The following is a 14,202-nucleotide window of genomic DNA, read 5'->3' on the forward strand; positions in this document are numbered from 1 at the left end:
TGGTTAAGAAAAGTCTACAAAAGAATAATTGAAAGTGAATATATATATATAAACGTGGGAGAAAGCAGCGTTCATTTTTATTATGTGAATGCAGAGAAACTCCACGGGAGTTTCTAGAGCACAGGAACTCGAAATTAAGGAAGTGGTTGCAGATGGAGCTAAAACAATCGGGTCGTCAGCTGGACCCGCGTTATGCCATACTGCATAATTATCCATAACCAAAGGCATCCCGCAATCAGAGACAAAGGGTTAGCAAGATATCACTGAATAGCTGGACTTTGTCCATTCAGGCCACAGGTCCCGAGTCTGAGAGAGGAGTTACATGCGTACAACTTGGCGACCATTCACCAGCATCATGAACCGGTCACACTTGTGCCTCTCGCCGGCTCTGCTTCTTGTCATATTTACCATCATACAAAGTAAGTTTTGATTGATGTTTTAAATGGGGAGTATCACGGTTATCACGCATAAGTTGAATTAGCGCGTGTACCCCCGTTAACCAGTATCAGGTTCCTGTACATGCAGAGGAAGAAAACCTTGCTTTAGTGTGCCTCGCTGACGTGGCCAGCGAAACTTGTTGATATTTCATTAGTTTAGTTTGAAATAGTCATACTGTGTCGCTAAATGTAAAGTCTTTGCACTTTATGGCCGCTGTGGGTTTATCATACGCCGGTAATTCCTGACGTCAGATGCAAGATCACCACTGATAATACGCATGCCTGGCGAAGTGACATTTAATGGATCATTCGTATCTTACAGATTGGAATTAATGTATTTCTTACCAAATAAAATCAAAGCATGATATTAGAATGTTGACATGTATTTCAAGTAAAAGATCAGCTTAACCAGAGCCTGGAATGGGTAACTCCATACTTAGTGTAATGTCAGTTGGGTAAAGAGTAGGATCCGGGTACCCATAGAACTACCCAGATCCGTGATTGGTCACAGGATATATTGGTTAATGACAAAAAATCACTATATCTCCTTCATTACACAACAGGTAAAAAGAAATTCCTTTGGACTATGAATGCATTCCTTCTTATTTTTATATGTTTGAATAAAGATAAAGCTTTATTCCGCCTCAGACTATTTTATAGGTTTATGTAAATACTTTTTGCCAGGGCTCACATAAAACAATTCCCAATCCGACAACTCCCAACTCTTGAGACTCTATGCCACTAACGGGTACCCAGGTAGGGTTGGGTAATAGGGGGTCGGGTACCTGGGGTTGGGTTCACAGGTCGTAAATTTGACCTCATCCCAGCCCTAAGCTTAATGATGTAACTGAATTCATATGTGGAATTCACCCACGGAAAAATTACCACCAAATGCTTTAGATTGGGCATTAATTATTTATTTCACATTTTTATTTCACATCTAATCTATGGGTTTTGGCAATATGCATATTGTTTAAACAAAATTAAGGCGAGGCGATAACATTTGACATACATATACTATTTAGTGACCATACATGTCTTTTGTAGAGACAAAACAATATTTAGAATTTTGTATGCTGTAGTTTCTGACAAAATGTAATGTATTAAACCCCCAAACAATGGATCAGAAATGAATTGGTGACTAGTTGGATGCAACACATCCTGCTGAAAATAAATCTATATAATCACAACAATTTTTGAAATCTCATTAATTGTGCATAGCCATGTATGATATCACTCTGTGCCTTTTGCATCAATCAGCAAGACCTTGACTGTTAATGCCACTTTCAATTGATTTTAGTGTTATCATATAGAGTTTTATTAACTAATGTTACTAGATCAAACATAATTTTACCAGACTAGGACTTTGTGGCTAAAGTCACAGACTGACATATAGTCTATTTTGGTTTATCTAATCGCCCACCCCCTAAACATAATGTACAATCTGTAGGTAAAACATAAAATGTTACTTTATACTCATACCAAAACAAAATATTATTGAAAACTGCCTGGTCGATAAATATACCTATAATAAAAAAAACGTTAGTTTATTCAGTGCACCCACCTTTTTAAAAAAGGGAAATGCATTTTTCCCACACTGCACATGACCTATGAGGACCATGGTGAATGTTTTGACAGTTGTGTTTTGAGTCATTGGGATGTTTTGACAAGCATGAATGTTAATAGTCCACAAGTAGCTCAACTAATTTAATAAATCATAACCCTTCTTTAAAAGTTATTATAGGCAAACATACTTTGTTTTCAAATTAAAAAAAGGTTCTTTACAAGCATGATAAATGTGAGCTATTCAAACATATTGATAATGATATGTATGTATCATTATTATCAATAACAGCTAGGTAAAGAGTAAAAGGAAGTAAAACATGGGATATGATTATTCATTACTTGCTGATTCAGGCTCCCTATTGGTTTTAGATAACCTCTGCACTTGGACCAAAGAGTAAATGTCACCATGGTCAATGTTGTTATCAGCATTATCATTGGTTATGACCAAGGCCTATAGCACAATGGAGGCGTATCACACGTGTAACTATGCAATAGGCTGTCCACTGGCTTGTCACCACGTTAGATACAGAAATCTGATAGCACTGGGATATAATAACAGATGAACAGCCACAAAAATCATATATCTTATGAGTTGAAGCTTGTGGAATTGTTTCCAGATATAAGTTTTGTATGCAATTCAAAAATAGACAATGTATTGCCCAAGTGAAATTTGTCTTCTTCTTCTGACTCTCCTGCCAGGTATGGTATTGTTTTATTATGCAACCAGAATTTTATAATATGCTGGAAATGATCCATTTTCATAGATAATTTGGAATCATTCATTCCCTAGCAACAAGCATAACAATTTAGTAGGAGCTCTAGGACAACAATGACATGCTCATACAATGACCTTGAAACAATGACTAAACTTTGCTCCATCTTATAGATAAGTGTGTGGGTGAAGACAAGGGTTATCCATGACATGAGACATGCTGTATCTATATAGTTGGCATGTGCCATGATGTATAGAAACAAGCCAGAGGATTATTTCATAACTTGTTTTGATAAACTGTTATTTTCCTTGGTTGAGTCTGCTTGAAAGGTTTCAGGGATTTATCTATGATACAAAACTGCAAGTGCTGTAAGAAAAAAATAGAAAAGCATTAATTTGTTTCAAAAATATTCTTTCCACCATTTCAAGGATATTTGAAAATTTGATGTGTGCAAAATGTAAAATGTAGTACTTGTGCCATTTCCCTTTTACGGGTCCTGTTATCAGAAACATAAAAGTCACCTTTATGATTATCGTGATTATACCGGCATAATACAAAAACTGGTCCAATTCAAACACAAGCATACATTCAATAATACAAAACCTGGCCCACTGCAAACACAGGCAATCACTCAAAAATACAAAATACAAAATCTGGTCCGCTGCGAACAAATTCACTGTTTGGAATAATAAGAGTAACCGCTGGTTAAATGTAATTGCACAGTGTTTTGTTTTTACAGGATTATTATGATAGTTGCTTGTATGGAATATTAATATTGTCAACTTAGTTTTTACTGTTCCCCTTCAGTTTCTGCCCTGAAATATGAGACTGGAAAGACATACAAGTATTCATACAGTACATCGGTGTTGTTTAACGACCTGGACAGTCGGAGGGAAACCAAGGCTCAGAGGGACACCGGAGTACAACTTTCTCTGGGGTTGGACATCACACCCCTGTTGCAGGAGGATGAGTCACAGCTGTTCAAGTTGAAGGTTGGTTACATATTCAGTGGACAGATCTGTTTGTCAGGCATAAATAAGGGACAGGTCATAGGATATTTAGCGAGGGTAGTGGGGGGGGGGGGGGGGTTAAAAGATTTTTGTTTGAGAAATGCTGTTTCTCTTCTCATGTGTTTTACTAACAAAACTGTACAGAGGATGTCTTTTGATTAAATGCTTGTGAATCACACAAATTTGTTTCCTCATCCTTTCAGAGACAAAATAATATATCTCAAAGCCGTAACCAAGATATATTCTGTCTTAATCAAAACTCCCATTTGTCCATGTGTTTACCATGTTTACAGGGTTGAACAATCATGTAATTTTCAGTAAGTCGAGGAACAGGGACTATACGTATATACCTTAGTCCTATGCCCATTGTGATCAAGGTCTAGTGACTTTTGTCAAACTGAAATATTTTCTCTGCCAAAGAAACATAGTTAGGGATGATGAATATTTTCGGTGAGATGTTTGGGTATTGATGACAGAGCCCAGAATGTCATAATAATTTCCCCAAAAATGTTCATGATCTCAACATGCTCAAAAAGATTTTTCAGTATAGAATGTCAAAAAATGAGTTTGGATGACTTGAAATGAAATTTGCTAGGTCTGTCAGTTAGCCTCAACATAATCCCACTTTAACTTTATGACAAAATTTAAATATGAGACAAAACAGTCACAACAAGTTTGTGATACGTCAGTGCAATATTTCAAGACTATGAACATGCTTAATCTATAATGCAGAAGGACCAGTAAAGACTAATACCCGAAAATATTGATATGGTTCTTATCACATTTATGGAACAATCTGAACCTACAGAATCTGTTATGTTTAGTCACAGATCCAAAGTCTTGAGACAGGAATTCAACCTGACAAGCTTATGGACTTATTACAGGGCTTTAGGTCACTTGTACATGCACATTAATCTTGGTTGAGATTGAGGAAGCGCCCTCTATCACATAATGTCATTAATATCCTTATTCAATGTATAGAACCCTGAACTGTGCTGTCTTACTTCATTCCTGCTTGACAACGATATAAGGATCTATTCCGAAACGCCGCAGAATAATACAATAAAGAAGTTGCCATCCATAAATTTATTTTGTCTTTACTGTTACTTTCCAACTTCTAAAAACTTGCCAGTCAAACTCTTCAAATGTGTCATTAGTTGTTTGGAAGATTTTGTAGAATTTATCACTTAGGATAACACTCTTACCATATGTTTTTTTCCCTTATTTGTTTCCATACAATGGACCACTGATTGCACAACAAATATCCTGTCATAGTGTCAGTGTTAATCTTCTTCCTTACGTCATGCTTAATTTCAAACAAAAGAACAACAGTGTTAATCCGAATATTGACACAGCTAGTTAATGACCATTAAGTCCACTGGCCACAAAGTCACCCACCCAGAACAGTTCCCTGTTCCAGGTCCAAGTCGAGCAGACCCTGATGGGTTTCAAAACACTGATAAGCAAATCAGCTTGTGATGGGAGTGATCTCATTCAACTTGGTGTCACATACAATACTATCTGGACACAGTTAATGCCCTTGTTGACCACACTGTTACCAGAAATTCATGATTTATACAGTGCAGTGAATTCCTGAAACTATACAGTACTGTTCCCATATTCCAAGTGAAATCTGGTTGCGCAGTCGTCTAAACGCATTGCAATTTACAGTGTGGAGTTGCATTCTTAGGTGTGCCAGAATCCTATGATTATTGGTTCCAGTTCCAGATTCATCCTGTTTATACTCTCTCTGTTTGTTAGCACCTGCCCATGCTTGTGGGTTCCATGAAAACATCCAAGACCTACATCATGTTATAACATATTTGCTATACAAAGTGCTTTACTCATACATGCAAACTCTAAAGCCAAAGCTCCACCACTTTCCTTAGAATCTATCATTGTTGTTTGTTTTCCCAAAGACGTGATTTGTCATTTCAGATAAATTTGAACTATTGAAAAAATTGATTTCTGTAATAATTTTGATATCACTTGCATGCTACTTTGGTAAACTATTCTTGAACAACCTTCCCCTCTAGATAGCAAAATTCTTCAAAAAAGTGAAATATTCCTTGATGACCAAATTTGGAATCTTTTCTATATTTTTAATATTTAAGATTTTCAGTGTACTATCATCTCTGATAAGTTGAATTCCCAAACATTTCACACCATTATATGTCAGCTCAATTCTATTAAATCCTGTTGATAGGGATGATTCTGAATAGGCTAAGTACTACTCTTTTCACTTTATCTTTAGCCTGTCAAACCAAAATTCTATTCTGTTTTTGGTAAAGTACGATGATTGCCATTTCTTTTCAGATATAATTATGATGTTAATAAGCTGAATATTTCTTTACCATCTTTTTATAAATACAGATGAATTGCTGTGTTGAAATTGCAGAAATAGAAAATTATATCTTCAACCAAATAATATGGAACAATAAATTGGTCACAATAAACAAAAAATCTTTTATAAAGAATGTTGGATAAAATCTGGATTTGTAATTGTTAGAGATTTGTTTGATGTTAGCAGAAGGATAATGATAAAACAAGAAATGCAACAGACATATAATCTGAATATAACCAATAGATATAATAATGATATTACAAGACCTGTTAAAAAAGCTATTGGGGCAATATGTATTACCCTTATAAACAACAAATTCAGTTTTTGTTTGATGCATCCTCAGAGCTGCAGGGAAAGATCATAAATTAACATGTAAAGTCTAAACAGTTTTATTCAAGTTTGATTGAAAAGAAAATCACTATGCCTTTGTGAGATTCATCATAGATGGACAAGATATATGCTTTGATTCTAGATCTTCCACTACCCAATAACTGTAAGGAACTGCCATTTAAGAGTATACCGGTATATGACATTGTTCCATGTAAAAAGTGCCTTTTTAAGCTCAACATAAGTAAACAACAGATTGGGATGTTTGTCAAACAGCAGATGATGTGACCCATTACGTTCAGTATTGTTTCTGAAATGATGAAAGATTATGAAACATTTCCTTAATAAGTTTACAAACAACCTCTTTCTGTCAGTATGGTTCATTATATAATACTGATCCTGTATTTGATTTTCTGAACTTTCAAGTGAAATATTTTATATATGACTCATTATGCAAATATCAGGATGGTTGTAGAAAATCATATTACTGATTTGAGACAGTCACTGATATTATAGAAATATGCAAAGAAACAATATCACTACTTGACAGGGTATTAACTGAGCTGCACACATAAAATATTGTTCACAGAATAATTTGGAAGACCAGTAGTCCCTGACCATGTGAACTTGTATGGTCATGTACATTGTGGTTGAGTATCATCAACAAAAATAAATAAAAAAGCTACTATATTGCCTTTTCTAAAGCAACGCCACGTATAAGACAACCCCCTGTACAAGCCCCCTAGTTCGAGGTATGAAAAACTCGCCTTATATACAGCGATATATGGTATAACATATGTCATGTTCCAGCTTAACACTGCCACCGTACTGAGTGCGTCCAGGGAGAGCCAGGAGAGGACCCTGGGGACCCTGCTCAAGTACCCTGTGTACTTTGAGTTGAACAAGGACAGCATTGGGAGGCTGTTCGTCCCGGAGACAGAGTCGGCATTCTGCAGCAACATCAAGAAGGGCATCATCTCCCTCTTCCAAGTCCAGGAACAACCCGGGGACAGAACAGAGGTAGGTGTGATGTGTCCACAGTCAGTAGGGGAATAGGATGTACACAGGCTGTTAAAAGGGACAGTTCTTCGGTGGTTCTGGGTGCTTTTAAATCATACATGAAATAATTTCCATGTGCGACATCACATGCCAGATTCAATTCTGAAACCAAAGCTCTACACAGCGAATCCGACAATGCATCTGCTGCACAGAGTAAACTGCCTTCAGTTATTCTTTTTTTATTGGAGGCAAATTGAAGAGAAAGCTTGTGTGTTTTTCTCACTCACAATATAAATATGCCTGTTGTATGAAGCCAATCAATCTCTTACCCAGAGTTCCAAAAACATATCTTAAAACATGCCCCACGGAAAGCTAGCAATACACTCACTTTGATGTGTAAAGCTTATGTTGTCATGCACCTCACTGTTGCAGTTGTAGTGGTATGTCTATATAATTATGCAAAACAATATGTAAAGCTTGCATTAGGTCCATCTGTAAAAATTCTTAGTTCAGAATAAGTGCTTTTGTTTACGAAAAAAAGAAGAGAAAAGTCTGGTCACATGATAAGCGTACACCCGCAATGTGGTCGATGGAGCTGAACATTCTGTCGTTGAAAAGGCGCGTAGAGGCAAGTAAGCTCTGGGTTTATCGGCTATTGTTCTTAAACAAAGTTTCAGAATGGTCAGCATCCTGTCCCTTTAATATGCTCAGTGTACTTAGCAGCAACAGATTTACCAGTACATGAGTCAGAACTCATTCCAATGAACACTCTGACTGTTTTTGTGAAAAGATGTTAAGACATAAAAGTTGCTTGAACTTTGCTTTATGTCTACTGTATCTCTATCCTAACCCTTTTCTTTGTTATGACCCTGCTCTATCATGTCTATAATGCAACCCTGCTCAATATCCTAACCCTGCTGTATTTTGTAAACCCTGCAATATCATTATATTGTGTTCTACCCTTGTCAATAGCATTATCATGACCTAGGTTATTTCTTTTTAACCATATTATATTCATGTTATAACTGTATTATCACCCTGCTGCAACCCTACTCTGTTATGAACACATTATAACTATTATAACCTGCTGTAACCCTACTCTGTTATATCTATGTTATGACCATGTTATAACTGTATTATAATACTGCTGTAACCCTTCTCTATTATCACCATGTTAAACTCTGTTATATACCTGGTGTAACCTGTATTACAGATAGATGTTTCCGGGGAGTGCCTGGTCCTATACACCCAGACCTCGCCCACTCAGATCACCAAGACCAAGAAGGAGTGCAATAATCTCGAGATCGCTGGACAGTTCTCAAATCCCAATAAAGTAGGTGCAAAAATCACCATATTTATAGAAGTAAACTAACATAGTCTTTGAAATTTTTATGACACAATACAGTTCTCTCCTTTAAAATGTTTCTTTTCCTGATGCTGATTTCTGGCTGGACTTGCCTTTTTATTATTGATTTTGGTTTTATAAAATACATATATCCCACAGTTCATGGTGCAGGACTAAGAATAAAGCTGCCCATGTTTTTAACCATCTCAAGTAAACAGTCCTTGTAACAAGTCGCTGAAATGATTGTTGTTGCAGATTCTTGATGTAACTGTTGCCAGTAAAACAACTCTAGATTATGAATTTGAAAATGGAATAATAAAGAGTATAAGTGGATTGAATACGGTGTCCAGTCGTCTCAACATGAGGTCCTCCATGAATGGTGGTGCCACAGTCAGGTAAGGAATAATCTGGTGTCTAGGCATTTCTTGATTTTAAGATACATATCACTTTCAAACTTCTGAAACAAAAGGTGCCAATATGAAGGACACATTAGGTTTATGTACAGAAAGCAAAATGTCAAAATTATCCAAAAAAATAGATCGGAAAGATACTTTGTTTGTATTTTTATCTTTTGAAAACAGTTTTATGGCTATCAGAATATCTGAAACAAGTTGGCCTTCTAATATATTCAAAGTGCCAATTTAAAAAGTCTAAAAATGCATTTGTGTACAGAAAACAAAATTGTCAACAAGATAAGACTGAAGACTTTGTTTGTATTTTTATCTCTCCTGTGTACCACTTCAGATTTGTTAAAATATATTTAACAGACCACCAGAACCTGCTGTTAATCTCCACCCACACCCCCACACCCACACCCACACCCCACCCCAATTTGATGTTGATTCAAATTCTGAAGTCCTGTTAATTGTTCCAAGTGTCCTTATGATTATATATAGACATTCCAAACAATAACTGTCCGGAGTGCAGGGTTTCCAGATGAAAGGGCTATGCACTAACAGAGTTTCACAGTATTTAATTAAGTGGAGTGGCCAAGGCAACCTCATTGTAAAGCGAACCAAATGTCAAAGTTATATAATAGGCTTGTACATTTTTTCAGCCAAAGATTAACATTCCAAGGTTCCTCTGCATCCAGTGAAACTGTGTCAGCAGCTGATATCGATACTGCCATACCCATGTTGGAAAAAGGTAACATTTAAAACAGGACTGCTGTCATTTATAGCTGACTCAGCTGAATAGGTCAAAAATACATGTTGTGCTGTACACTTTGGTTTAATGTTGTCTTGAATTTGTCTGCCTAACACAATAGAAAGCATGTCAATCCCCTTCTTGTGATTTGGACAGAAGATTGATTTACTGAGATGTTTTTATAATGCCTATTTTAGAAAAAGTTAAAAAATATTAATGTAGACCTGTCAACATTCTATAAGAAGTGACCAGTCAGCTGAGTTTCTCAAACCTATCTACTATTTATGTTGTACATCACCATTTGTTTCGAATTTCTTTCAGAAATAGGAAAAAGTTTTAGGTTGTCATTGCTGCCAACAGAATCTGAAATCACTCAATGCATAGAAAACTGTGAATCTGTAAGTATTCCAATGAAAGATTCCTTGAAAACAAATTAATCATTTGAAGTTACTTTTCACAAATCAATCTGGGCTCTTTTTTCATAGTTTCTATCACATGTAATGGTTCTATATTTATGTGGACAAATAGCAAACAATTCCTTTATTGCTTTAATACTTTTCATTCAGTAAATCTGTTTGGGGCTGTGGGATAACCTAGTTGTTGAAGTGATTGCTCCATGTGCCGAAGGAAAACCATTCAAGAAAAGCAATGTCACATTACCTTGTCCTTCAGCCAACTAAGATATTAAGCAAAGTGCATGAAGATCTGGTAGCAGACAAAATATCAACTGTTGCATCCGCTAAAGCTTTTATGAAGATGCTGAAGAGTTTCCGCAATGCTGGCAAGCAAACAATAGCCGAGGTATTGACCAGTCCGGACTCTTATTACACCGTGTAAGTACTTGAATGACATCTTGTTCCTCATGACTTTTTTCAAACCTGACTGGGTTGGGAGAGGGGATTGTTGTTTCTATTTAATGTCTTTAGTTGGTTACATATCTATGGAGTAATTTGATTCTAGGCCCCTCTTCTGGCCATGCCCCCTGCAGCTCAAAAGCAAAATGTCTGACTCTGGAGCAAAAACAATTTTTTGTTCAAAATGTCGTTTCTTAACAGAGCTTAAAATAAATATAATAGTTGTTTTTTTACCCGTTGATATACGAGTTGATAAGGCTAGAGAGTTGGAATTCTTGGTTAAAACAGAATTGGTTAGGGTATTAATTGTTGAAGATCATACTTGCATCGGGTTTTTAGCATAAAATGTATTCAGTCTACAACTCCACCATTGAAGCGTGCAATTGCTAGTGCTCGTCCGTGGGGTCACTAAGATTTGCCTTATCTCTGCCCAACAATGCATCAGGCCATACCATGAGGAATGTGTCACGCAGTGCAAGGAAGACCTTCTTACACAGACTGGTTCCTGGCTGTATAGGCATTGCATCCTGTTCATGATGTAGAGAGACTCAAATCAATTAGAGTGAGTGAGTGAGTGAGTTGGGTTTAACGCCGCTTTTAACAGTATTCCAGTCATATCGCGGCGTGTCAGCTTAATGTGGGAGGAAAGCCCGAAGTGATGCAGGTCTCAGACGTTTACCACTTCGGTGAAACCCACGAGCACGGGTATGGTGCTGACAAACCTAGAAACATAATCGGGGCGAACCGGGATCCGAACCCACAATCATAGGTTTCTGGCTCGCCAAGGGACGCAACTCTGCACAGCGAATCGCGGCGCCTTAGACGACTGGGCCACCCGTGCCCCCCAAATCAATTAGAACTCTGTTGAAATAGTTTGATGAAATTTTGGAAAGCTTATCTTGCAACTTCATTATGTCATACCTAAGTAGCCTGTATGAGTATATTGTAGGTCAAAATGATCCAATTTTATTTATCATGGCTATTACACTGAGGGCGACATTGTTGTGTATCTGTATAACTAAACTACATGAGACCCAAATGACAAACCCCCAGTGAACCAGAGCCTTCAGCAGTGCTTGAATCAAGGCCATTACACAACACTAGATTGACGTCCTGATCAAAATAATGAAATTGTACTTCCTTCTTACAATCAAACACCCCTCTCTCTCTATAAACTGTTTGGCAGAAGAAAGTATTAACTTGAAAATTACAAACATTATCAAAATGTTATTAAGACTTAAACCACTGCAAGCTTTTAAGCTTAATTAGGTCCAAAACACACTTATGATACACATATCAAATACATCACCATCAAATAACTGTTTCTTGTTAGTTTCATATTACTTTTAAAATGTTAAATACACTTATATATATATAGTGATGGGTGTTTGAGAAGCACACTTATATATAGAGATGCGTGTTTGATAGTAAAATGGGTATACAATTTCATTATTTTGCCTTCAAATCCATGTCATTACATTACCAGTATTTATTGAAAATATTGCTTCTCCAGACCCCAGCTAATTGACATAGCCACAGCGTCCCAGACATCGGCTGCCCAGAAAGCCATGATGGAGCTGCTGGTGTTTGCGGAGGACTACGGCACCGAACACCCGGAGCGCTACCTGCTGGCAGCCACCTACTCCACCCACCCCGGGGAGTTCCTCATCAAGGACCTGCTGGTGGGTGTGTCCAATATCAGGGTGGGGCTGTGTGTATGTAAGCTAGGATTATATCCTACCTAAATATTATCCCAAGGGAAGTTTTACTCTAGAATATAGTATAGGATGGGATTAAAAACACTGGTATGGGTTCAAATTCACTAGGGAGAATCATCCTGACACTAGAGAATTTCATCCCCGGGATAAGAAATAGGGTAGGATAATATTCACTCTTACATGTACACATACACAGCTGTTGGTCTGATTAGTGCCTGCCCCAGTCAAGTTTGGCAGGGGAGAAAGAAACAGGTCACATGTTGTTTCTGGAGTATTACTAAAAACATTCCAATATTTGTTCATGAAATTTCTGGAAGGTATTGAATCATTTGAAGAATAGAAGGAACAATTTAATGCCAGGGTTCATCATAATGTCACTTGAACTCACAGCCTTTAGGACTAACATAGTTTTAAATTGTATAATCACATACATGACTTATAGAGATTATATAAGAGGGTGTTTTCTTATCTTAAATATCATGTTTGGAATACAATTTATGTTATACAAACCTTAGGGGAACATAATACATATGTTTTATTCCTAATGTTTGGTATTTACAATACGGCAACACGCAAGGGTAATAATCTCTTTATTATATAATGTCATTCTCACAACAATCTTTTTATGGTGTCATAAGCTCAGAAACATCAATGATTGTTAAAAAGGGTGGGTGTGTAATCTATAATCCAAGTTTCGAAGTGAACACAAACATATGATACGTTGACATGTAAGGACCCCTGCACCCCTCTTTGGATCTACCAGAGATGATGGTTTGTTTTGTTAGCTTGGAAACTGAACATGAAATCTACGAGACCCAATCAAGCCCTCATGTGTACATTGCAGGCAATATTGAAGAAGCCAGTTCCCAATGAGAGTTTGAAGGAGTCCCTGCTGCTGGCCACTGGCGCTGTCATCCACACCTACTGCCAGGTCAAGGACCAGTGCACTCACCAGGTACCACCATACAGTACATGCTGGTATAACGTTCATATTATCTTGCAGGAACATGGGGTGAATCAGATCAAAACCCTACTTGGTTTGTCATGAAATCTGTCTTTTTTTTGTCTTGATTATTCATATGGCATTTGGAGGCAGTGGGGTACCTAGTGGTTATGCCGAAGATGCGGGTTCAGTTCCCCACATGGGTAAAATGTGTCCACTGCTGGTGTCCCCCGCTGTGATATTGCTGGAATGTTGCTGAGAGTGGTGTCAAAACAACACTCACTAATATGTCATTCTATATTTGAATACTCCAACAGCTGCTGCATTTTTCTTTTGCTCTGTGCCATACTGATATTAAAAGATGGTACTTGTTGTTACACTGACTGGCACTCTGCATTCAGGGGATAAAAGAAGGAGTAGTCTTGGAATCAGTATGCTGTGTCTGCATGAGGTATTCATGCTGCATGGTATCTCAGTGTGCGAGCACTATAAATCTTCATCAGTCCGGACTAGTAGAAGCAGCCACACACACTCGCACACGGGCGTCATGTCGCTATATAAGTGCAATAATCATGGTTATGACGTTGAACCCCATTTCACCTCACCTTTAGATCTGATACAAATCCCTCCAAAAACTAAAATTAGGTAAACTAACAGCTACCATTTGTTTGGCTGTTGGAAGATATTTTGTTATAAATTTCCATATTTGTGAGGGGGCACTTTCGCTGTGCAAAGTTGCGTCCCTTGGGCACGCCATAAACCTATAATTGTGGGTTCGAATCCCGGTTCGCCCCGAGTAT

At 37.4% G+C, this 14,202-nt stretch overlaps 1 protein-coding gene across 1 annotated transcript in view; it reads left to right on the forward strand.

Moving 5' to 3' along the window:
- The first annotated feature begins 147 nt into the window (after window positions 1–147).
- LOC139468980 (microsomal triglyceride transfer protein large subunit-like) overlaps window positions 148–14,202 on the forward strand; it is a 46,499-nt gene continuing 32,444 nt past the window's right edge. Inside the window, exons 1-10 of the mRNA XM_071251121.1 lie at window positions 148–419; window positions 3,524–3,708; window positions 7,208–7,417; window positions 8,610–8,729; window positions 8,997–9,136; window positions 9,799–9,887; window positions 10,209–10,285; window positions 10,560–10,720; window positions 12,255–12,423; window positions 13,304–13,414. Coding sequence (XP_071107222.1) covers window positions 323–419; window positions 3,524–3,708; window positions 7,208–7,417; window positions 8,610–8,729; window positions 8,997–9,136; window positions 9,799–9,887; window positions 10,209–10,285; window positions 10,560–10,720; window positions 12,255–12,423; window positions 13,304–13,414 — 1,359 coding nt within the window. The 5' untranslated portion in view covers window positions 148–322. The remainder of the gene's footprint in view (window positions 420–3,523; window positions 3,709–7,207; window positions 7,418–8,609; window positions 8,730–8,996; window positions 9,137–9,798; window positions 9,888–10,208; window positions 10,286–10,559; window positions 10,721–12,254; window positions 12,424–13,303; window positions 13,415–14,202) is intronic.

The sequence above is a fragment of the Haliotis cracherodii genome, unplaced genomic scaffold (assembly GCF_022045235.1).
Source record: "Haliotis cracherodii isolate W230 unplaced genomic scaffold, xgHalCrac1.p SCAF_2, whole genome shotgun sequence".
Classification (NCBI taxonomy): Eukaryota; Metazoa; Mollusca; class Gastropoda; order Lepetellida; family Haliotidae; genus Haliotis; species Haliotis cracherodii.